The sequence below is a fragment of the Muscardinus avellanarius genome (genome assembly GCF_963383645.1).
Source record: "Muscardinus avellanarius genome assembly, chromosome: 20".
NCBI classification, from domain to species: Eukaryota; Metazoa; Chordata; class Mammalia; order Rodentia; family Gliridae; genus Muscardinus; species Muscardinus avellanarius.
The window spans coordinates 3,064,594-3,091,500 of record NC_137806.1 but is presented as its reverse complement, the minus strand read 5'-3'; the positions used below and the strand labels follow the sequence as shown (position 1 = coordinate 3,091,500).

Below are 26,907 nucleotides of genomic sequence, written 5' to 3'. Positions count from 1 at the left end.
TCACCTCTGAGTTCAATCCCCCGTAAACCCCCCCAACACAAAAGAATCAATCTTTTTATTGGGATATAGAAAGAGTGTATTTAGGTCTGGCAAGAAGTATATTTGTAATTGCTTGGCAAAGAAAGCATATATGGACATAAAGCTTTATTATACCAAATATAGCCATTTATCCATCCATCCATCCATCCATCCATCCATCCTGTATGTATTTCCCCATTCATCCATCTGTCCACTTATCTCTACTTATCTATTTAACTTACCCCCTTGATCAAATTTTAGTCAGACTTCTCTGTGAAGCGTTCTCCACTAACTCTTAACCTTTGGCTTTTGTGTCTTTGTGTCACTTAATTTTAGCAGAAATCGAAAGTCACGTTAACAGGGAGCTCCGTCCATGAGTTTTGATCACACTCTGACAATTTTTTTTTTTCTTTTTTCTTTGCTTGGTTCAATTCCAGTCAGATTTCTGAAACTTCTAATAGGCCTATCTGTGTACTTTCACGCATAATCCAGTTGTAGCGAAGGAAACAAAAACACCTTGCTAAATTTAGCAAGACACCCGCCATCCACCATGACCCAGGCTACTGCAAGAAGCCCAGAGTGTCCGTTTAGCTGGAGTTCCCTTGACCCCTGAGGCTCCCTTCTGCTAATTTCCTATCCACTGACTACCACTCGGTCCTTGACTATAAACCCCTATTTGTTTATGTTGTCTTCAGAACTGGGCCCAGTTCTACGCCAATATCTCTTCCCACTGTCATGACAGTCCTTACTTAAAAAAATGTTTTCACTGCTTTCACTATTATGAAATTCTGTTTTTTCTTTGACATAGATTATTATTTTTCCTTTTAAGGAATTGGGACTTTCAAGTAACAATGCTCTACAATCAATTACTCTTTAAAGTTTATCAGAATCTTTCCATAACTATTTCATTATTATTCTTAGAATAGCTCTGAAGTGGCTACAGCCAAGACAGGCATCTTTACTATTTTTTTTTTTTTACCAAGTTACAAAATTGAGTTGCAGAGGGGCCAACATCTAATAAGGAGTGTTAGGGCCAGGGTCTTGGAACTTTTTACCTCAGACTCATCCCATTAGGACAGAGACATTTCTCTGGGAGCTAGGACTCAGAGCATCGTCTGTGGCCTGAGAAGACAGAATAATTCTAGTAAGGAAGGCTGGCTGCTGAATCCAAGTCTGTGCTCAGCAAGAAGTTAAATGATAGGGATACAGAAATAAAGAGGAAAATCACAGAATGTGGACTTGGATACATCAACATCAGAGGGAAAGGAGCAAGTCCAGGCCAGTTTCTGGGCTTATAGTCAGAAAATTCTAGAGTGCAAACTGATACTGTGTGACTCTGGATAAAGGACAATATACTCCAATATCTGTCAGAATTTTAATATAAAATGCCTGCCTCAGTGCTTGCCATATGCCAGGAACTGATACAATTTTTTTCACTTTCTTGTATTTAGGAAGTCGTGTTTCTTGCTTCAATTGGTCAACTGCAAACCTAAATTTTAGCATCTGCCTTTTCTGCCTGCAATAGCGATTTAAATGCTATTTAAGTGAGAAGGACAATGGAAAGATTGGAAGACCATGAAAGTAAATCCCAGTATGTGTACATCTAGTGCAAATTCCAAGCTGGACATGGTAATGCATGAGAGTGAGGGGGGGGAGAGTCATGAGTTAAGGCCTCTTTCTGCTTTCTGTACCTTGCTTATGTTAGGTGTAAAAGAAAATCTCATGATTCCCTTCCCAAAATTGGGAGATAGAGCATATGAAAATCACATGAGTTCTTTGTTCAGGGTCAACTCGGTAGCAATCTGCAGAGGCGGTCTTTACTAGTGAATAAAGAAGCCTGACTATTCTATTTCAGCTTCTGGAGTTTGTCTCAAGGACCAGGCTGAGACATAGAGCATCCTGCAGCAAGGGGTGTTGAACACCCCTGGGTTCAATCCCCCGTACCAAACACACACACACACACACACACACACACACACACACACACACACACACACGAAAAAATAAATTTAAAAAAATGTTGGGAATGTAGCCTCAGAGGTGGAATGCTCTTATATTCCTATTTCTAGTACAAGAAAGGAAGAAGAAAGAAAGAAAGAAAGAAAGAAAGAAAGAAAGAAAGAAGAGAAAGGAGTACTCTATATAATTTAGAAATCTCAGATTCAATTATTGCACTTAGAAAGAATAGAAAGAATATTTTTAAAATATTTTTAAATCTTCTAGTAAGTAAATAAAGTGAGCACAGGGTCAATTGCTACCTCTAAAAGCTGGCTTAAATACTCCTGAAGAAGCAAGAAACAAAGCTATGATCACTTCAGACTAGCTAAAATAAAGTTTCTAACAATTATGTACATTTAGAAGTGGATGCATAGCCAGGCGTGGTGGCGCACACTTGTAATCCCCACGCTTGGGAGGCGGAGACAGGAGGATGGCACAGGTTCGAAGCCAGCTGCGCGGGCTTGACAGACCCCATTTCCAAATTAAAAAGTATGAAAATAGGTCTGGGAGTGTAGCCCGGAGGTAAAAGGGTTTCCAGGAACCCCAGTACCACCAAAAAAAACACCCCAAAACAACAACAACAAAACAACAACAACAACAAAACGGTGCATGGCTTATGACAAGCAGAAGTTCCCTCTAGTTGTCACTGGGCTTGCCTTCGAAGTCACTCTTGTGCTAATGGTGGAAAAACGTAGATTCTAAGAGAGTGTGAAGTCACAGGGCAAACAAGTAGACCCTGTTCCAAAGATAAAAGTCCTCTTCAAGGAGAGAGAGGGCATACTGCTTCAGCTTTGGGACAACATAGAACAGATGGTGGCTACGCCATCACACAGGAGGGAATTACTAACATTTTAACTGATTAACTTTCTCTGCTTCTAGAACTGCCCACAGTGTCTGACACGAGGCCTGGACCACTTCACGGAATCCCTGTGCAGATATAACAACTTTCAAACCACTCCTACAAAGTAATTTTACACTCTCTGCCACTGTGATAGAATGGGAATATTGCCAAATGCAATAAATTCCAGATAGACATTGTACCAATCTAATTTTTCTCCTTTTCTCCTCTTCTGCAGATCTGTGCTAAATCTCACAGAAAATTATTTCTGAATCTGTCATCTTGCCTGGGGTTGCCTGGATAGGGAAGAGAAAAGAGATGATGGAATTCACCAAGGAAAGGGTTCATTTGCTTCTCAGATTAAAAGGCAAATATGTGCTCTACATTGAAAACTCTGACTCATGGGAAATGTCTTCTGATAGAGGAATTTCTACATATAAACACTAAAGGCTAGTGCTAAAAATGCTTGATAGTGAACATTTATGAAGTCAGTGTCTCTCTAGACAACTTCAACTCTAGACTCTCTTACCTCGTCTTTATTTATTTATTTATTTATTTATTTATTTATTTTTGTGGTAGTGGGGGTGGAACCCCGAGGCTTTCTACCTCCAGGCTACACTCCCATACCTATTTTATATTTTTTATTTGGAAGTAGGGTCTCACTAAGTTGCTGAAAGCTTCACTAAGTAGCTGAGGCTGGTTTCGAACCTGTGCGATCCTCCTGTCTGAGCTTCCCAAGCAAGGGGATTATAAGCGTGCACCACCACTCCCGGCTATCCTCGTCTTTCTTGTGTCTATGACAATGAGGATATTGGCTCTCCACTCTAGAAGTCCAACTTGTCCTGCTATCTACAAAGTCACACTGAACTCAGGCTGATGAGGCTTTAAGGACAAAAGGATCAGCACTGATATCCATGCCAGCAAAACAAAGCCAATTTTCAAATGTTCAACCTACCATTTATCAAGAAATGATTATATTCTGAATCATTTCAGTGAACATTCTGAAATCAGAGAGTGATCAGTTTTACATAGATACTTTGAGCAAGGGCTTGACTGTCTAGAATCACAAACCCAAACTAGATTGGTGTCCAGTCTCCTTTTCAGAAAAAAAAAATATATTTACTATATCCCTACTGCTTCTAATGCCCTTATTTTTATTAAATGTCCCCCAGTTTCACCCAAGGCTACTGGCAGCTCCCCTGGGGTTTTCTAGCTTTCCTACTGGGGTCATAGCATCATTGACTTTCTACTGGTTAACATCCCAGTTTCACCATTTAATAGCTGGACATTTGGAGACTTTTCCAAGACTCATTTCTCCCATCTGCAGTACAGTGATGTGAGCTCTACTGAAATCACGGGATTCTAAGGGAGAATAAAGGAGCTAATCCATTTAGGCATTCAGCCTGGCACACAGAGTGAGATACTGATAGCCATGTAAGGTAAGTATGGCTGGTAGGAATAGTCCCTATCACCTCCACTTTACAGATGCCGAAAGAGTGACTCAGAGTAGTTATTTATTTAAGGAAACAAGGCTGGGAAATGATAAGCCTCGGCTGAAATATCAGCTTGACGTCTTCTAGATGTTATCCTTCCCCTTTATATTAAATTCTTCACTTAAACCTGTAATTTAGTCTACATGTTTTTATCTGAATCACAAATGCTTCGAGTTAAAATCTGTTCCAAGACCAAGAGCAGTAAACCCATGCAAAATGGAAGATGCCAAAGTCAAGCAATTTTTAAAAACAGCTCTGTTAGCTTTTAAGCTGAAAATGATCTGTAATGAATTACAACTATGAATCAAATACATAACTCATCAGGCAGCCTAAGGAAAATGCTTCCACTAAAGATGGTTTATCAAAACAACTTTCTCCTTTTCTTTAATATCTTATATACAACTCATAGTGTGCACTGCTGTCACAGAACTGAAGTACTTGACCACACAGGTGAGGCTATGTGCCCACTAATCCCACAGTTTTTCATAGTGAAAAAAAAAAATAGAAATCTTGAAATGTCCGAGCACTTACTGCGGCTTGCCGATGAGTATTGGATAATATTCCATGAATCTTCACTTTGTCTTTTTCCATTTGATCTATGTTCACCCACAAATCCCGGCTGGCAGAATCAGATGGGCCATATATCCGAGATATATAGTAATTATGATCAGTATCCTCCTGAAATAATAGAGAATAATGTACATCAAAAACGGAACCTATGAAAATTCTGCTTAAATTAGGAATGTTTTGTTGTCTTCAAAACATCCCACTGAGCGATTTTAACTCTAAGGGAATAGAATTAAGGTGAAAATAATATAAATATATATATATATATTATTCCATATATACATAAAATATACATTATACACATATATAAAATTAACAGTTTATAAGAAACTTAAATATAAAAAATATATCCTATGTATAATAGTCTTTTCTAGCACAGTAATGTTAGAGATCTGATACCCAAACAAACAAAATAACAAGTCCTTTAGAAATATTAATTGAAGCCGGGTGTGGTGACGCACGCTTGTAATCCCCGTGCTTGGGAGGCAGAGACAGGAGGATCGCGCAGGTTTGAAGCCAGCCATGCTGACTTAAGAGACCCTGTTTCGAAATTAAAAATATATATATAAAATAGGTCTGGGAGTGTAGCCCGGAGGGAGAAGGGCTTCCAGGAACCCCAGTACCACCAAAATAGAAAAAGAAAAAAAAAGAAAGGAATGTTAACTGAAAAATCTGAGCTCCAATTATTATCAGGTGACAACAAATTGAAATTTCTCTTCTATAAAACTAAGTTTCTCAGTCAATTGCCCTAGAAACTTAGATAACATACATTTTCCTTTTAATTTGGGCTATTAAACCCTACTTTTATTTGAATTATCATTATTAGAATCACTAGAATGCCTTTTACCAAGCCTTTACTTTTTGTGTTTTCCACTAAATAAAAAAATGTGTCTCAGCCGGGCGTGGTGGCGCACGCCTGTAATCCCCGCGCTTGGGAGGCTGAGACAGGAGGATCACACGGGTTCGAAGCCAGCCTCAGCTACTTAGTGAGGCTCTCAGCAACTTAGTGAGACCCTGTTTCCAAATAAAATGTAAAATGGGTCTGGGAGTATAGCCCAGAGGTTGAAAGCCTCTGGGTTCCACCCCCAATACCACACACACACACACACACACACACAAAATGTGTCTCAATAAGGCAAATTTGATGAGGAACACCCCCCCCAAATCACATGTTTTTTGCTAATTCTGTTTGCATTTGTATCATTATATGCAGTTAGAATTTATTGTGCTTTTTGATTTGGGGAATCACAAGACAAAACACTTTAAGACATTAAACTAAATGTAAGAAAAAGGTATATACAGAAGAGAAGGCCTATACTTTGAATAACAGAGCTGGGGATATTAATTTTGTCAAATGTTTATTATTTAAGTGCTGAATTTAAGAATTAAACAAGTATTCTTGAAATTCAATCAAAACAAGAATCCCACATAACTCAGAAGTCATCTGAAAGGAAAAGGGTATTAAGGGGTATTCGAAACCATATTTTAACTGGCTTGTGCCTCAGGATTAGAAGAAAGAATAAGACTTACAATGTAGACTTTGAGAATAGTGATTAAATGTTAACAGCTAATTGACTTTTCCTTCCTAATAAAGATTCTACGTAAAACTTCAGTTAAACTTTGAGTATTACTGAAATTATGTGAATGTCCACAACGAAAGAGTATAAAGTTCAGAAAAGAAAAGGAGATGTAAAGAAAGAAGACAGACAAAAATGTCACTCAGCTCAAGGGAGCCTGTGGATGACCAGGGTTTCAAGTCCTCCCTTACGGAGCAACATGGCGCTGGCTGCTTGAGGTCTACGAAGACAAAGGCGTTGAGGTTGGGTCTTTCATGTGGACACAGTCCTCTGGGCTTCCTCGCTTCGCCACTTGACCATCGGAGGTGGGTACCTTCCTCCACATTGGGCACAAGCCATTTTGCACATGTCCCTCTACCAGCCACAGGGGTTGGTGGGCATGGATGAGCGCAGGACCTAAGAAGGACCAACTGCTGCGGTATTCAGGGCTTTAGCCAGAAGAGAGATAATTTCCTTTATTCTTTTTTCTTTTCCCTTTTCCTTCCTCCCTCCCTGCCTCCGTCCCCCCCCCGCCCCGTGCATCCATTATGGTATTGCTGATTCAACCCACGGCATTCTACCTCTGAGGTACACCCCCAGCCCTTTTAAAATTTTATTTGTGAAACAGGATCTCCTAAGGTTGCTGCGAATCTTGCTATGTTGCTAAGGCTGCTTTCAGACCGGCATCCTTCCTACCTCAGTCTCCTAAGTACTGAGATTACAATCCCGAACTAGGAGCACTGTAAAGCAACAGCCCTCCCTCTGGTCCAGTTTATCAAAGTGTGAGCCACTGCTGGACTTGTTCCACCTTTTCTTTCCCTAAATCACCTTCACTTGGGGGACTGTCAGCCCAAAAGGATCATGAGAAACAGGGTTTTTTTTTTTTTTAACTTAAAACCAAACTTAAGCAACATTGGTTAGGGTGACTTTGACTGACTTATAGGTCTAGATAAGAAACATCTCTCATCTTCTTGTCCTATTCTAGGTAACCATATAACAAGAACAGAAACTCGTGCAAGTTGCCAGAAATCATTAGGTCTGAAAGTACATGGTATGATTCATTTAATTTTCAAATAAGTGTTATGAAAAAATGGTTTCAAAGAAAATATTGAGTTTGATTTAAAAAATTTAATTTTTAATCCCTATTGCTAGTGTTATTCTAGAGAGTTAGGCAACATTGAGGTCAAAGATATAATCTTTAGGCAAATTATGTAACAGATTCTATGATGCTGCCAACTTCTCATAATTATTCTCATGTAATTTCAAATTTTCAGAATAGATTTCAGTATAATTTTTGAAGTAACATTGATAAAATGACTTTTTCATTTTCCTTAATTATTGAAAGCCTACAATTAGTTGAGAAATAGTCTTGAACTTATCAGAAATAATAAGACTATCACTGTAATAAAAGAATAGATTATCTGCAAAAAATATGCATGACTTTTCATCTAATTCCACTGCATACTACTCATATGACTATGTGAAAATACACGTTTTACTTATGGCTGCCAAAAACAAAAGCACAACTTTGGAAATACTGAAAAGCTAGATAGACCAGAGCTTAATGTTTGACTTCTTGAGCCCAAGCTTGCCAAGTCGTCATGGCAACTTCTTTTTTTTTTTTCTCTTTATTTTTTTATTTTTTTTAATTTATTTTTTATTGGTGCAATGTATTCATACATCATAGTGGTATAAAGAAAATACTTTTGTGGACATACATGCACATCTCGCCCAGTTAGCCCCTACCCGATCCCCACCCCATTCCCTCCCTATCCCTCCTTCCCACGCTTGGCTTACTGGTTGACATCTAGTATTATAGCAATTTATACAATATTAACATTGATAATCTCACATAACAGTTTCATTTGTCTGGTACCAAACTTTTGATGACTTAAAGATAACATTTCAATATTTCTTTTTGCTTTCTTTCTTACCAGAGAATATTTTTTTCTTTTTTTTTTTTTTAGGTGAAACTATCATACATTTATTTATTTATTTTTCAGAAAAAAATCTATCCTGATTTTTTTCTACTCAAAGTAGAAACTTCTACTCAAAGAAGAAGACAATTTATTGTTTACCCAGGAAAGTTGACACACAACTTGTTAAATTCCAGAAAGGTGCTGAGCTCAGATATTCAGGAAAGCCATAGAATAAATATCTCAAAAATGTGACATTTTAGCACTGCTAAATCATTCAAACCACATCTTGTTCTTTTTTTTTTTTTTTTTTTTAGGAGTAATGCTATTTAAAGAGTTGTCAAAAGCCATTCCAGACACAAAAAATTTTATTTTCTAATCAAAACCAAGCTATTTCTAATACTGTAGAAAATAAAACCAAACAGTACTGTGATATACCTAGTTGTCAATTTGTTTAGAACACCGGCTGCTACTGGAAGTGGACTGCCCAGGGGATGGCTATAAATTATATAAATTTATGTTTTCTCAAAAATGCCTGGAAATATGCCACTATAGAGAAAAGAGGGCTTGTCCCAAACACAGAGTCATCGGAACTATGGCTCAGCCATTCTGCAACCCAATCCCTAGCCCAAGTTTTCCTCTCCTGGTTCTGCATTCCCCATAGTAAAGCTTTGATAAATAGTTGCTGCAGCCTCCTTCAATGCCTAATGCAGCAAAAACATTTGAATCAAATTTCATGTCACTGAGAACCAAAAATAAACAAAAAACATATTGTGCGATCATCACTGGGCTTCCAGAAATCATGATGAAAGTTCTTAGGTAAAGTTACTTAGCACTAAATTAACTGGTTACCTCTTGAAAACTTCTATGAACAATAAAAGAATATTATAGCTTGAATGGTTCTGGTCAAATGTTAATAAATATATGATATTCTTATGAGAATGAATTCATGAAGATTGTATAGTTTATTTAAAAGTAAAGCTATTTCTTGGTCATGGTGGTACATGCCTGTGATCCTAGTAGTTGAGAAGTTGAGACTGGAGGTGTGAAGTTGTGAGGACAGCCTCAGTAACTTAGTGAGACCCTATTTCAAAATAAAAATAAGAAAGGCTGGGGCTGTAGCTCAGAGGGTTCGATTCCCAGCACCAAAATATAAAAATAACAAATAAAATTAAAGCTATTAAGAAACCATTTGTGTGTATTATACTGCAGAAGTAAATAGTTAAAAGAGGCTCTTATGACCTAAAACATCAAATTATGTTGCTCTAAGAAACCAAAAGAACATTGGCAGGGTGATACTGATTTGGGTGCTACTATACTTGAACTAACTTCGGTTAGTTCTCAGTAATTCATGTAAGGGACAGGATTCAATCTAGTATATATATGAAAAAGTTCATTAATTTAATGAAGCTTATTTATAGACTGCTATACCAAAAGGCCACAGCATACTTTCTTCCTTTGGCTGTGGATAAATTATATAAAACTGTCTTATTCAAAATTCCAGCTAGCAGAAAATACAAAAAGATAAGATTGAGCATTGGTACTGCAAAATACATACTAAATTGGTTAATATTCTGCTTACAAATGATGATAAAGAGGATCTTTTCACAAATTTAAATAGTTAACATTGATTTGTTACAAAGGTTACTAAAATATATTTGTAAATTATACTCTCAACATAAAGCTTGAAGGTCAGTGACTTAAAATTTCTGTGGAAAATAACTGATCTATAAATTTCCATTAAATATTTTCAATGAAATATCAGTTTCAATGAATCAACAGGTGTAAAATGTAACCTTTTTCACTACTTACTATGAAAATGTTACAGTAAGATGAAAAATTCATTTCTGCTAAATTTTGAGAACATGGCTGCAATTTGAATCTCTGTATGGTAATTATACTTTGTAAACACTTTTAGAAGCATTGTTATATAAAAATGTGTATCCACTAAATTTTGAGAAATAGATTGAAATTCGAATCTTTACAAGGCATTTTTGTGTTGTAAGCATATTTTAGAAGCTTTGGTGTATCATCTCATTTCTTCATTCACCTATTTATGAAAAAAGCATTTATTTTATGCATCTGAAATACAACATACTTTTGGTTAGATTCATTTTAATAGAGTGTGTGGGATGTAATACTAAAGAAACACTTCAAATAATGCTATATGCATATGTTAAATTATCAATAACAATCTCAATATCATGTACAAAGGAGGGAAAAGAGTGGGGTGGGATGGGGGCTCACCGAGTGCTGTGCTGTATGTCCCTGTTACTCTGAACTTTATTATGATGTGTTATTACAGGGCACCAATATAAGTATAAAGAATTTCTCAATAGTGCTGGTGGGTCTTAGGGATGCTTATAATTCAACAAGAGATTCTCTAAGGGGTTGCTCATGCTTTCCCTTTAGGTATCTTCCAAGAATAATGTCATGGCCAGATATAGAGTATCCCCGCATAGCTCATGTATTAAGCTTAAGGTTGATATAGCTAAATCATAAGGGTTGTGATCTCATTGTAATGGATTTAGTAGGTGGTAACCTAAGGTTCTGAGGTGTGGCTGGAGAAGGTGGGTCCCTGAGGGTGTGGCCTTAGAGGTTGTGCTTGTAACATCCCACCCCTTGCTGGCTGGCCTTCTTTGCTTGCAGCCTCTATGATGTGAGAGCAGAGACTGTGTACTCTCCCTCTCTCTGTTTACCACCACCGTGGCCTGAAATCCAAGAACCCAGCCCCACATGGACTGAACCCAGAATCTCCCAGAGAGTGTAAGCAAATGAATTCCCTTTTTTCTAAATTGTGTGGTCAGGATGCCTGAGCTACAGCAGTAAGAATGTTAACCAAGAAAATAACCTGCTCTCTTATATCTAGGACATAGGTCAAGGATCTCAAAAGAGGACTGTCGCCTAAAGAAAGATCCATTCTGACAGAGCTGTGCATGGGGTTGGAAGGTCAGAGAAGGCTTTCGGGGAGGACAGCTCTTGGTGTGGTTGAAGAGATGAAGCCTGTAGGCAGGCCAGTGACCTCTCTTTCTCGGGGCTTGGTCACTGACAAATTCAATCACTTCAGCCAAGTCAATTATCCAGTCAGTCCAATTCAATAGGAATTCTTTCCTGAACACAGAACTCCCTTTTTCTATTTATTTTTCTAAGGTAAAACTACATAGAGGAAGATAGGGAACTTGGGACCTGTAAGAACTGTTCAGCAGAAAGATTGGCAGTTCACAGTTGGACCCCAAGTATAGGAACATTTCCAATCATGTTAGAGCCTGGTGACTATAGGGAGTGGTTGTGAGGAGGTACTATAAATCATATTCATTTCTTTATTCTTAAGAACTGAATGAGAATATTTAAATTTCTTTCACTGGGCTGTCAAAGAATCAAATTCAACTGACATACTTTAGCACAGTTTTTTTTAAGTATAGTATAAAGTATTTGGCATCATTAAATAAACTTTGGACAATTTCAGCATGATATGAATAACTACTTATTACTTTTAAGTAGTCTTCTGTATCCATTAAGAAATATTCCATTCAAATTCTCTCTAGATACTAAGAACATGTACATGCTATATAATTTTATTTACTGCTACATTATTAGAAGAATTAATATCAATTCATGTATCTCCTATAGGTTATGTCAAATCATGGCAATAGTTTTTCTTATGCAAATCTTTTATGTATTGTTTCGGTTATTACACATTTTTTATCATTTTTATTAAAAAATTACTTGATCTTTTTATAGCAGGATCTATTCCCTCTCTCCCCCCACAATATCTTTACTATGACTTTTTCTTTGATGCTCCTGTGAATTGAATCCAGGGGTTTTCTACCTCTGATTTATATCCTAAACCCTATTTTATTTTTTATTTTGAAACAAGATCTCACTAAGTTTCTGAGACTGGCATAGAACCTGAAATCCTTCTCTCTCAGCCTTCCAAGTACTGTGATTCCAGGCCTGCACCACCCAGGCCAGCTTGACTATGACTTTTACAAGCAGAATATATCTTGTAAGTTTTTTCAGAAGAGTTTAGCTAGAATTAAGCTACATCACCACAAAAATATAAGATAAGTAGATTGGTATATGTGTATTTGTCTTGGTGTGTACATTTTTGTAAAGTGAGAATATTCTGTACAACATCAAATATGGGAGTCTAGCATTGTTTTCATTTTCTAGATAACAATCTCTTTCACAGATAAGATTGTCTTCTACACAATGTGAAGTTTGATAAAATGTGTGGACAAGAAAAACTAGAGCATTTACTTGTGATGTTTCAAAATATTAAGAAAATTAAAATAATTGAATAAGTGATCACTAAGGTCTATGATACTTTAAGATATGTCTGTATGTGTTCATGTTGGGTCAATTGTCAAATCAAACTATTTTCTACTTGGACATGGCTTACTTTTATGTGTCTGCCCTTAGCACAAACCTCTCATTTATATGAGAATGAGCTCACTGGACTATTCTCAGGTGTGAAATGGTGAAATGCAAGAGGCCAGAAAGAGAACTGGAGCAGTGTTTTGAATGCATTATTATCATCTTGGTTTGTCTTTTAAAATTTTAAGCAAATAATTCCCAAACACTGAACTTTTGTAGACTTCAGAAACCTTCTGAAAATATGTTATTGAAAAACTGGTAAAACATGTAAATGACTACAGTTAGCTTTGAAATAATGTGGCTCAGAGAAAAGTTTTATGGACATATAGGCTCAGACTCGAAATAGCCAGGCTATTGGAAGTTCCGGGCTTTAGTCTGTATAAGAGAGACTTGAACTAGACCTCTCAACAAATGTCTTTCAACTTGGCTTCTAAAATCTTCTGGCCATAAGACAAATAGGATGTGGTTGCTAGATGAGAGTCAGAGGGCTCTTGGCTTGCTCTAAGTGATCCTCACCAAAAGAAATGAAAGTGTACAGTCTGAAGAACCAGTGTGGGCAGCTAGCTCAGCCCAGCGCTTGGGAGGCTGAGATCACGGTTCCGGGACAGCCTCAGCTACTTAATGAGTCCCTCTGGAACTCATTGAGAACCTGTTTCAAAATAAAGAATAATAAATAGGACTGAGGGTATAGCATGGAGGTAGAATGTCCCTGTATTCCATTCCCAGTACAGAAAGAAAAAAAGAAAGAAAGAAAGAAAAAAAGAAAAGAAGAAAGAAAGGAAGAGAAAAGAAAGAAGGACAGCACTGGTGGCAGGGCAACAGGTGCATACTGATCCTCATTGACAAGTTCTAGGTCAACACCAAGGATGGAGGCAAATAAATACCAGGATATGAGGCAAATCCACAGGCTTTTTGCAAAGCACGTAATATTCCCTGGGAGCATCATGTACCACCTGTGTAAACAGCATAAATGATGGGTTTTGCGTATAAACGCACTACTGTTTTTTGAAGCACAATATAATCATGTTATCATGATGAGTAAAATGTGTTTTCATTTCAGAACACCTCCGGGCTTCTCTATAATACTTGGTGTAATATATATCAACTGGAAATAAACAATCACAATGACAATGAAAGATCTTGAAATGTCTGAGAATCAGAGACATCATCATCATATATGAAGATGGAACTTTCTGTTTGAGATTTGGTAACTATGGCAGGGTCAGAAACTGGGTACTGTCTATCAAAACCAGCAGGTTTAAATAATAAGAGTCTATTTTTCATAGTTTTTGAGGCTAGGAAGTTCAACTAAATGGTTTCCAGAGAGGGCCTCCCCTCCCTGACTTATAAAAGGCCATTATTTTGTTGTGTCCTCACTAAGTAATAATAGTAATAATAATAAAACATATTATTATATTATATACTATTACTAACAATATTTACACATTTAATCCTTACAATCAATGAATTAGTTTTCATTTTCAAAATAAGCAAGCTGACATTGAAACAGATTGAATAACATTTCCAGCACATAAATTCCAGGTATATAAAAGTATTTCTGTGTCATTTCAAACTCTATGTCTCTTCTCCTTTCACAATAACTTTTACTCTTCTTATTACTTAAAAACATTATACTTGCAGCCATGTGGGGTGGTACTTGTCTGGAAATCTCAGTAACTTTGGAAACTAAGACAGGAAGAGCACAGTTTTCAAGGCCAGTTTCAGCAACTTAAGGAGAACCTGAGCAACTTTGAAAAACTTAATAAAATGTAAAAAGGGCTGTAGATGTAACTCAGAGGTAGAACGCCCCTGGGCTCAATCACCAGATTAAAAAAATGCACTTGCTTAAGTGGTTACCATGAGGCTGTTTCTCCGACCTTTTCAAAGAACTCTCTCAGTGACTTCCCTACTTCTCCTGTTGGTTCCCTTCCCTTTATTATCTTCAAACACAGAAATACTCTTTCAAAGTAGTGCTTTTAAAAACAGGCATCGAATCACATTGCTCTCCTGCTCTAGTGAGTCTTCCCATCCCACATAGACTAAAATCGAAAGTGCTCTCCATAACTGGGCTCCACATACCACCCCTCAAACCTCACCACACACACCTCACCATGCTGCATGTTCCATACATATGTCAACATCCTACAGCATCTCATGTTGCACCTGCTGCCCCTTGTACCTGGAATAATATTACCCTATTCTGGCATATTTTCTTTCTTAGTCTTCATTAAATTCTTTAATTTCTTTTAACATACTATCAGTAGATATACACACATATACATACATATATGTTTATGTAGTCTATCAACATACATATATATGTATGTATACACACACACACACACACACACACACACATATATATATATATATATATATATATATATACATAGTCTATTATCTTCCCACCTTTTAAAAGTCAATCTCAACCTCCCTCCCTTTCTCTTTCTGTATTGCGTGTGGCCACTGCTACATTTAAGAGTTTAGAATATTCCTATTGCATTATAAGGATTCAATCCATAATTGTTGAAGTTAAAGCATGCTCACATTTTACAAGGCTATTTTCTTTGGCTTCAACACCTTCTAGAAAAATCAGAATAGTGAATTCTTCTTAACAGCAATAAAGAGGTAGCTTCTCATATACAAACTGATGGTTATGTACAAACATGTTTTATTCACTATGCACTTGACTGTTTGTGAAATTACCATACTCTTATGAAAACTCCAAGCCACCTATATCAGTAAGTTATTGATGGGTAGGAACCCCAAAACCTGATGGCTTCAAACATCCCTCCAGCCCTGCAGACTGGGGAGGTGGACCGGACTCAGTTGGATGTTGCTTCGATGCTACATGGTGTCATCTTAGCTCGCCGCTGGTTCAAAACCAGTGGCCATGTTAGCTAGAAATTCCCAGTTGGCGTTAGTCATATGTCTAAGGTCTCTGTCTCCATTTATTCTCTCATCCTTAGGTAGGTTATATGGGGCTTCTTCACTAGTGAAGAAACATGAGGGTATAAGTTAAAAAGCCTCTTGAGCCTAGAAACCATAAATATTACTTCATCATTTATATTTGACCAGACCAAGACACAAGACATAGGCTGGATTCCGGGGGTGGGAAGATGGATTGTATGTCTACAGGAGAACCTGAAAGAATTTGGGCCACTGTGAAGCATCACGCTATCCAAACTGTCTGTTTCCAAGTGGTTGAACACATTGGCTAAGTGTAACTATGGGGCTGCTCTGCTCCCAGGAAAGAGTCCCTCTTTCACTCTGTTGAGGGGCTGTGCCGGCAATGCCTTTGAGTAGCTTCAATTTTCTTTTCTTCAATTTATCACTAAGTGTGCTTCCTCTGACATACAGAAGCTTTTAGCAAAGAGAATCATCTTACTGGTTTCTAAAGAAAAACTTAAAAGCCAGTTTCAAATGATAAATTCTTTTAGGATCACAGCTTAGAAGAAGGAAAACCTTGTTGGCAACTAACTCACTTATCTTCAGGTAGCTGATGTGGAGGTAAAATAAGGGCAGAGCAAACAAAGAGTCTGTTTCACGCATCGTTAAAATTAAGGAAGCGAAACAAAAATACAAATAAAAATACAGTCTGTTGAGCAGTTTTGTCTTAAAACTACCGATGCTAGAATCAAACATATTTTCACAATGTGGTTTTGCTGACTTTGCAGTCTTTTTTCGATCTGTAAAGCTGGCATTTACATCTTGCAATAAAATTACAAAATAGCTAGAAGAGCTTTTTACTTTAGTGCAGTTTGAGGAGCGTGTTTGCCTTTTTTTGCTCCTGTCTTCCAAAAGCACACAAGGGAGAAATGTCAGTGTTATTAGATTCTCGGTTTTCTGAGAACTAGCTGGCAAGACCCCAAGAAAAATTTAGGCAGGTGAACTCTCTAAGACGATGCAGTCTAAGGTAGAAAGATGTGCAAAATGGCCTATTTATTTACAACCATTTGTTTTAGTTGTCATTCATTCAAGTTAATACAGAGTCATGATGCATGAACGATGTGTGTGAGAGGCTTTGAGCTAGATGCCAAAAAGGTCAGAAGATGTTTATGATGCATATGGTCCTTGCGCCCATGAAGCCTGCAATAGAGGAAGATAACATAGACTTCAAATCTCTCTGTTCCCAACCCCTGTAGGATAACTGCTTTACTAATGGCAAACTCGGTCTTGTAGGCATTCTAAGAAGGAAAAAAAATCTTATCCAGTTTGAGTGATAAGAAAAATAAGGCTCAGAGAAATAATGATATCTATTCTGGGCTTTTAAAAATGAATTCGAACTTGAGACTTTCATTCTAGTTGGGCAGATTGGTCAGAAAAAAAAATCAAGAAAAATATGAGCACTATCTAGAAAACCAGCACTGATAGGGAAGCAACTCGAAACGAGTACAATTAGATACGTAGAATTTATATCATATAAAGTCTTAAAAGTCAGGCTGGAAAGACTGTACTTTATTTTGTAAAACCATTGATGCCTGGGGAGTGATAAATTAATAAAGGAACAATCTAGAAAATAGGATGGCCTGGAGAAGGAAAAATTAGAAACAGACATTGGTTTGGAAGCTCTTTCAATAGTCTAAGAATAAAATCATAATAGCTCGACCTTGGTTGCTTATAAGAATAAAAGGAAAAGGGGCCTCGGTGGGGAAGGCTCTGAAGTATTCAAATAACTTTCCAGTCTTTGAGAGGAGAAGAACATTCAAAAAGCACTCTCAAGTATTTAGTCCCCGTAACTGGGACACGCTCGAAAGCTCAGAGAAACTGATGCCAGTTAACATTTTAAAGAATTTGATGTAACTATACATCATTCTAAAAAACAAACATTGCAAATATCTTTGGTACCCCCATTGCAGTACATAAAAAGACACAGAAATAAGGCCTTGGGGATATCTCTGCGAAATTGAGAAGGATTTCCATGTGGAAATAATAGCTGCATTTTTAATTATTTTCTCATTGAATACCTGAATCCACACTCCAGGTAGAACAGTGCCATGAACTCACAAGTAACTTGGAGCCACAGCAGGGGTTCCCAAATTTGCTTGCATATTAGACTCGTCGAAGCCTGTGTCAGACACCAGACCAATTAAGCCAGAATCTCGGGTGAGGTACAGGATGTGATCAAAGTATGAACAACCCTGGGAACCACTAAACAAGGGAAAATGCCACCAACTAACTGAAGCTTCTACATTTCCTCAGAATATGTCTTGAGTCTACATGATCATGCCCAAACCAAAACTTTAGAAATAAATCTACTAAAAAAGTCAACTCACGCCAAGCATGGTGGTGCAAGATTGTAATCCCAGTACTTGGGAGGCTGAAACAGGTGTATCACAAGTTCAAGGTCAGCGTAGGCAACATAGACAGGCTCTCAGAAACCTAGTGAGACCCTATTTCCAAATAAAGAAATAAAATCAGGCTTGAGGCCAAGTTTGGAGGTAGAGTGGTTCTGGGTTCAAGCCCCAGTAACAACAATAACAACAACAACAACAACAACAACAACAACAACAACAACAACAAAAATCAACTTAGACAGTGATCAAATTTAAGAACTTCACTCATGTCAGTATTGACCTTACCACTTTCAAAAGAGATCTGGTGAAATAACAAATAGTCCTTGATACTTGGAAATGATGGCCTTCAAGTTCCACTGGTATTGAAATTAATCTCACTACAGTGGGTTGTGTCCAGGATTTTCATCCTTAAGGGATAATCAGCTCTAGACAATTTCTGAGACATTTGCCATTTTGAAGGTTGCAGCAAAGGCTTATAGAACTGATCAACAAATTCAGCAAAGTGTCTGGATACAAAATTAATCTTAAAAAATCAGAAGCTTTTCTGAACAATAACCATAAACCCACTGAAAAAGAAATTCAGAATACACTTCCACTCAAGATCACCCACAAAAAAATAAAATACTTAGGAATTAACTTAACCAAGGAGGTAAAAGATCTCTACAAAGAAAATTATAAAACATTGAAAAAAGAAATCATAGAAGATCTTAGAAGATGGAAAGATCTTCCATGTTCATGGATAGGCAGAATAAATATTATCAAAATGGCCATCCTTCCAAGTGATCTACAGATTCAACGCAATGCTCATTAAACTATCAAGATCATTCCTCACAGACATAGAAAAATCAGTCCTTAAATTTATTTGGAATAACAAAAGGCCCGGAATAGCCAAAGTTGTTCTCAGCAACAAAAACCATGCAGGAGGAATCACAATGCCTGACTTTAAACTATACTACAAAGCCATTGTAATTGTAATAAAAACAGCATGGTACTGGCACAAAAACATATACACTTCTCAATTAGTATAGAATCCTCATATTACTTTCTTCTGCCCTGATTTAACGTAGAATTGTATTTTTTAAATTCCAGGTTACAAAGCAGGTTATGCCAGCTTTAAAACAAATGGCAAAATAAGATACCTCTATAGGCACAGTGTATGAGCTGCAGCATTTGGAGAGATTTACACAATTTGAAAGACTATGAGTTAGTTTATAATCATAATGCCTTAGTCTGTTATTGCTTTTATCACAGAAAACCACAAACTTGATCATTTATAAACAAAATGAAACTCATTTTTTGGGTGTGAGAGTGATCTGGCTGCGACATCTGTCACCCCATTGATTGCCAGGGTTGATTCAGCTGATGACCTTCCCCAAATAGAGGAGGACCGGTCTTCGGTCAAGGGTATACGAGTAGCTGCGCTCCCCTGCTAGAACCTCCAAACAAGCTCTCAAGGTCCGTTTGTAGGAGAGCGTAGGGTGGTCAAGCTTCCAAGACTCCAGACACATCCAGATGAGGCGCTGCGCGTGGCAGTCTGCCTTTCTTTAAAAAAAAAAAAAAAAAACTCATTTTTTCTATGTTCCAGAGGCCTTCCTGTGCATCTGTGCATAGCAAAAGGCAGGAGGTCAAGGAAAGATGAGTGCTGTGCTCTCACGTGCCAGAAGAGCAAGAGAGAAAGAGCCCACGTTCACAAGCCCTTTCTACAGCAACATCAATTCATTCAAGATGGTAGATACTTCCCATTTCACCCTGACCTCTCCACATTCTTGCCCTGCGGACCAAGTTCCCAGTGCAGGAACCCTAGGGGACACATTCATACCACATAGCCCAGGCATCAGGTATCACATACCAGGGCAGTGCAAAGCATTAAATAGTGGTGGATCATAGGTGACTCTGCCAAATACAACACTAAATATAAACAGCACTCAGCGGAAAGAAGTTGCACTTAGCGTTAGAAAGTTTAACTTTATGCATTTATCTTTATCCTTCCACACATTGGCAAGTTTTAGCTAATCAATGGCACTTGATCTCGTTCAGAAGGTTCTTGCCTGCACCCCAATTTCATTGGACTGGAGTATTGCTTGGGCCCTGGAATTATTAGACCTCATTTTGATTCTATTTATAAGGCTTTGTCAATTAAAATGTAAAATGGGACAATATCTCTGCAATGATAACACTTCCCTTTTTTTCATTCCTTTAAGAGATGAGTGCTGAACTCAACTCAGTGAGTCAGTCTTGTTCTTGGCTTGAGAGGGCACTCACAGAAAAAAGTCTTCTGTTTCCAGATGTTTGCAGTTCAAGTAGCCACCAGCTGCCTTTTTATTTAAGAACTCTTTTCTTTGCTATTAGGATATTGAAAATATTTATTCCGGGGGTTTTCGTTCTAAGAAATATATAGTAGTCAATCACTCATTCACTCAAACAAACACAGTACAATCTTGCATTAATGCCTCTTACAGTTTAAAGGAAAACACATTAAGTTTTTCTATTAATAGTATACCATAGGGCCTCCTGATTTACTTGCGCATATCAAATAAAATGTTCAAAATAAATTTAAATGGAAACTTTTACTTTTGCTGGTAGTACTAGGGATTGAACTCTGGGGCATTCGAACTCTAAGCTATACTCTGAACCCTGCTTTATTTATTTATTTATTTATTTACTTTTTGAATGTGTCTCATTAGGTTGTTGAGGGTCTTGTTGAGTTGCTCAGGAAAGGCTACAACCTGCAATCCTCCTGTCTCCATCTCCCAAGGGCTGTGATTACAAGTGTGCTCACTATACCCAAACAGGAACTCTTAGCTGAATGCTCTTCTATTAGAGTTTTTTATCAAAGGCTTTTAAAAGCAGACAATTCCATTGTCTCATGTATTTTATCTCTGCCTGGGCTGAGATAACTAAACAGTCGTTCTTATCTCTCATAAAAGCTGCTTGTAATGTTCATAATTTAGTGAATTTGGTTAGTTCACACATAAATTTTTAAATATTGCTTAATGGTGAGAACATTAATAACAATGTAGGATGAGGGTAAAAGTCAGGTCAAAGTTATTCTTTGGTTATCTTCTAGAAGGAGCATTATTATCCCAGAAAGTGAGGATGGGGACAGTGAGGAAAAGGATGAGGAAAAAAATTCATGTTTAATCAGAGAACAGAGAACATAATAAATATTCCTTAGCGTCAAAGGAGCAAGAGTTGGCATGAACAAAAAGCACATCCGAGTTGTGCTACAACCAGTGCAAACTACAAAGTTCAACCCAGGTCTTTGTTCAAGGCTATTCTGACTTGCTGATTTTTAAGTAATCAGTCCAATGTGTAGGAAACAGTTTCTCAAAATCCAACACTTGGTTGCCTTATGTAGCTGAACTTTTATATAACTGATAATCATCTCATGGTTTTGATTGCAAGATTAATGCCAGTAATAGTTTGCCAAGCATGTAGAGAAATACAGAATGGATTTTTAGAGCTGAGGAAGTAAAATAAATAGACTGCCTTGAAAATGATACGTGGAGATTTCCCCTAAGGTATTTTATCAAACAATAAAGTCATTTGCGGCTTAATTTTTAAAATAAAAAATTCCTGGAAAGTGGCTGCCTACAATTAACTCTTGCTGTTTGCATGTTGCTTTAGCCCATTTTGTGCTACCCTAACAAGATCCTACAGACTGGGCCACTTATACCCCACAGAAATGACCCAGCTCATGGTTCAGGAGGAGGGAAGTCCAGATGGGCTGTATTTGGCTGGGTCTTCTACTGTATCATCCTGTGGCCAAAGAGTAAGAGAGGATACAGGAGCACAAGAGGGAGCAAGAGGAAGGGACCAAACTTGTCCTTTTATAGGAATGTGGTAAGCGCCTGAAGATGGCTCCTGTGATAAAAGCCTAAAAGGGAGCCTCGTGGCCGAACCACCTCTTATTAATAATGATAACCTAAGCCTATTTAATAGCTACTTGCATACTGCTCTTGTTGGACTGTGAATGCCCCCTCCAAGGCCTGTGTGTGATAGCATGGGCCCCAGGGTGGTCCGATTGAGAGGAGTGGAAGGTTTGGGAGCTGGGTCCTTGTGGGAAATTCTTGGGTCACTTGGGTGTCTTAAAATGAATAGGGAGGCCCCACCTCTTCTTTTTTCTCTGTTTTCTCCATGGCTCATGATATGAATGGTTTTGTTTGACTATGTCCCTAGAACAGGGTCACTGGATCATGGATTGGAACTTCCAAAGCTGTGAATTCAAAGTAATCTTTTTTCTTTTCTATGTTAATTATCTCAGGCATTTTGTTATAGTGATGGCAGACGAACACACATGTATTTCAGATTTCTTCTCGGCACAAGGCTCTAACGAACTCTTAGCTCTGTGTGATCACCTATAGGTGGCCAGGAGTCTATTGTGCAGGGGAAAAAAAATCACCAATAACAAAAATCCCACAATGAACCTGTCACAGTATATACATGGGGGGGTGGGGACAGATTTTGTTCTCGTGTTTCTAGTCTTTATCCCAGAAGGCAGCTTGAGAGTCTGCTGAGGACTAAGCTGTCCATAGTACAAAAAGCATCCACGGAGAACTTTAAACCCCAAAGAGTTGCAAACTCTTTCACGTGGCTTTTAAGGACCCTTTGGGAAGTGTCTTCCCCAATGCTGAAACTTATAAAGCCCTTCTCATTCCCAACCAATGCCCCAATCTCAGCACTCACTTTGTTCCTTCATACTAACCTTGGTAGATTTGTTTATTTCATTCATATCTCGTCATTAGATTTCAAGCTACAAGAAAGCTCAGTTCATTTATGCTTCATTTACTAAAAATTGCTAGCAACCTGCACTGAATTTTTTAATGAGTTCATTTGTTTTCTGATTTTAATACCTCAATTTCCTAAATGAATGCATTAAAATGATGAATGAAATCTGGAAAGCTTATTATTTTATCACGTAAAAGTGTACTGTGAATTCTCAGTTGCCACTTAATAAAGAGATTCGCAGAGGAAAACCCAAGAGTAAGCTGAAGCCTGGTGCTCGTCATGTATGAGTCCCAGGATGAAATCCTCCTGAATAGAACTGTGAGCAGACACACCGCAGTGTGGCTTAAACAGAAAGATCACAATGGCTGAGGTCTCCAGGTTATCTAAAGTGAGAAATGAGTGGAGGAGAAGTCACAGGATGACAAGAGGGACTGACCTTCCCCCATGCAGAGGTGAGAATGAAGAATAAGGGTGAATGTCTGGGGGATGTAACCTGTGCGTAAGAATAACAAACCATTTTAATAAATGTTGAAAAAGTTGAAAATTTTTTTCTTTTAAAACATGGTAAAGTCGTCATTAGAGGATTTAACAAAAAACTGCTGGAAATGTTATACATGAGATTTTTATATGAAGATGAAGAAAGTGGATTTTATGCTGGGCATGGTGCCACACACCTATACTCACAACACTTGGGGGGCTGAGAGAGGAGGATTCAAGCCTCAAAGCAAGCCTCAGCAACTTAGCAAGACTCAATTTCAAGACAAACATAAAACAAAAAAGAAGAAAAAAAAAACCATTAAGTAAAATAGGGCTGGGAATGTAGCTCAATGGTAGAATGCTTCTGGGTTTAATTTCCAGTACCAAAAATGTGGATTTTACAATATCTAATATCGTTTAAACTATAATTTATATATTTAAGCTACATAAGTTAAATATATTTTAAAATACTTTTCAAAGTAACTTCTGACTAAATAGACTGCTATTCAAACAGAAAATAATCTCCATAATAACTTGAATTTTTCAAAAAGGCTCTAGATTATCTATCTTCTCTTCCACCTTCCATTTCTAGGTTTTACCTCCGCTTTATCCTCAATTATTTGGGTCAGAGCTTTAGGGGCACTATTTACCATCTGAAATTTTCATTCTAAATATAAGCTATCTGGAGTGAAAGAAAAAACCCAATGCCAATCGATGTTTCGGCTCTCACCAGGGATTGGTGTTATTTACTGGATGATATACGAAATTATGAGTGATTCTATTCCCACATGCAAAATATGGTACAGATGAGAAGGATGTAGCTCTACAAATTACCTTCTGGTACACTATAGCCTAAACATTTCCAACCTTTAAAGAAGCATTACAGGCCATGAGCCGAGTGATAAGTGTGTGTAAGATACTGGGGAACCTCTGAAACAACACAGACAGAGGGCGTCCCTGAGTGAAGAGAGACTGCATAGTCAGGCAAACTGAAAGAGCTACTTTCCTCCAAGAAATAACCATCACCACTTCCCTAGGAACTGGTCCATGAGGAAACAAGTGCAGAGAAGGTACGCGGTGAGTATTGTATTTTCGGCAGCCATGCAGCCAATCATGCCGGCAGTCACGTGACCAACACAAAGGGTGATCCTCATTCATGGATAAGTTCACATTGGTAAAATAGGTGTCCACAGGCTGAAATCATTAAGTACTTTTTTTTTTAGTTAAATATCGTGTAATACACCCTTTCCTCTACACATGCCAAGGCCTGTAGTCTGCTTATGCTGCCTTAACAAAACCCCATGGTTAGAAGGCTTGAAAGACCACAACATATTGTCCACAGTTACAGTGTTTGTCTGGAAGTCCAGTAGCAAGATGCCAGCATGGCTGGGTTCTAAGGATGGCACTTTTCTTGGCTTGTAGATAGTCACCTTCTTGCTACATTCTTATGAGGTCTTTACCTCATGTGTGTACATGGAGAGAGAAGAGAGGAGACAGAAACAGATTATCTCCTCCTCCTCCTCCTCCTCCTCCTCCTCCTCCTCCTCCTCTTCTTCTTCTTCTTCTTCTTCTTCTTCTTCTTCTTCTTCTTCTTCTACTTCTTGTTCTTTTTGTGGGTCTGAGCTACACCCCCTGCCCTATTTTTTATTCTTTATTTTGAAACAGGGCCTCACTGAGTTGTGAAGGGCCTCACTAAGTAGCTGAGGCTGTCTGCGAACTGCAATTTTCCGGTCTCAGCCTCCCGAATGCTGGGATGACAAGAGTACACCACCAGGCCCCCGACTCTTCCTCTTCTTAGAAGATCACCTATCTTATCCGGTTATCTTTTTTTATAAATACCTTTACTTGTGCATCATAGTTTTACAACACAATGAAGTGCAGCTTGGTTAGACATGCACTCAGTACTAGGTTCATTTAATCTTATTTACCTCCTAAGGACCCTGTTTTCAAGTATGGTCACATTGGGAGCTAAACACTTCAACATATTGATGTTGGGGGAAGACAAGTCAGTCCAAGCACCAGATGTTAGTTACCAGAAGCCAACAGACAGGGCTGCAGTGAGCTGCTGATGGAGAAAGGACTGGCTGGCATCTGAAGCCAGAAACAGAAGCTGGTGCTGATTCTAGCTCTGCTAGTGACTTGTCAATTTAAACCCAGGTGTTCCCTATGCATCCAAAGCAGGTGTTTTGAGTTGGCTACCACCAATATCTGAATAAAATGCTAGAAAAATGTGAGTGCCACCAGTTTTGAACTACAAGTTTGCACAGAAATAGGAAGTTTGCCTGATGGAATTTCATTTCTCCCCCCTCCAAATCTATGTGCAATTTCAAAATGTCTCTATCTAGCTTATCGGTAAACAGTACTACTGCATACACAGTCATCATATAGTTTAACCCATGTGTTTATTTTTAGTTAACTCTCATTAGCCACAGACCAGGTTCTGTCTTAGTAAAAGTTGTAATTTTTTGTTTTGCCATTTTTACAAAATTATTTTGACCTTCTAAAACCTTGCTGCTAAGTCTAAAATGCTTCAGTATTAAAAAAAATGATAATTAAAAAGATGGTTTCCTGAAGTATTATTTTTAAATTATAATATTTGTATGTAACTAACACATGTATAAATAATACATCCACATATGTTAATATACTTGTGATAACGTGGAGTAGAAAATTGATAATAAATACGGAATAGACTTATCACAACTGCAATTTCAAACATTATTGTATTTCAGAGGAATAATAAAATAGTCTTTGGAACTTCCTTCAAAATAACCAGAGAAGGCAAGAAGTCTAAAGCCATCTACTATGTATTTTTGTTTGTTTATTTGTTTGTCTGCTGCAGTACCGGAGATTAAACCCAGGGACATTCTACCTATGACCCACACCCCCAGCTTTACTTTATATTCTTTATTTTAAAACAAATTCTCACTAAGTTTCAGAGGCCTCACTAAGTAGATGAGGCTGGCCAAGAGAACCGGCATCTTCCGGTCTCAGCCTCCCTAGTACTGGGGTTACAAGCATGTGCCACCATGCCTGGCTCTTGTTTTCAATGGAAGCAAAAGGAACAGTTACCTACGATATATGCTTATATAAAAGCGTGTGTGGAGGAGTCTGGACGTATATCCAAGAACCATATTATCTCTGATAGAATTTAACTCAACATGTAATATGCTGCTGTGGGCAACTGTGAAGGCAACAGTGAGGAGCCTCGTGGAACTTAAAAACAGGCCCTTCGGAGACGGCCTAGGAGGGGCATCAACCAGGAAGGGTGCTAGTCATGTGTTGGGTGCCTATGGGAACAGCAACTCGTGCTTACTGAAGAGGTGGGCACGGAGGCATGTTTTCTTAACTAGCACTGTGTGGGTCCACATGTAATTAAGAAAAAAGAGTGAATAATTAACATTTAAGTCTCTGGATATATCAAGAAAAACTAGGAAATCTGGAATACTGGGCCCAGGTTCCCATATGACCCCAGTCTTCTGCAGCTGAGTAATACTGGGCTGGGAGCTTTTCTGATAGATCACAGTTCTGCACCCTGCTGTCCTACCTCTGGGAAGAAAGTCCCCAAAAATAAATCCTGCCACGTGTGTTTCTATCCTTTTTCTTCTCTACAATATTTAGACTACAACCTGAATGACCTCC

At 38.0% G+C, this 26,907-nt stretch overlaps 1 protein-coding gene across 1 annotated transcript in view; it reads right to left on the bottom strand.

The window, feature by feature from the left end:
* The window catches only part of PLXDC2 (plexin domain containing 2), a gene marked incomplete at both ends in the record, with an annotated part of 432,850 nt that overhangs the window by 214,798 nt on the left and 191,145 nt on the right, over positions 1-26,907 (bottom strand). Inside the window, one exon of the mRNA XM_080716877.1 lies at positions 4,879-5,025. Within this exon, the coding sequence (XP_080573003.1) occupies positions 4,879-5,025 (147 nt within the window). The remainder of the gene's footprint in view (positions 1-4,878; positions 5,026-26,907) is intronic.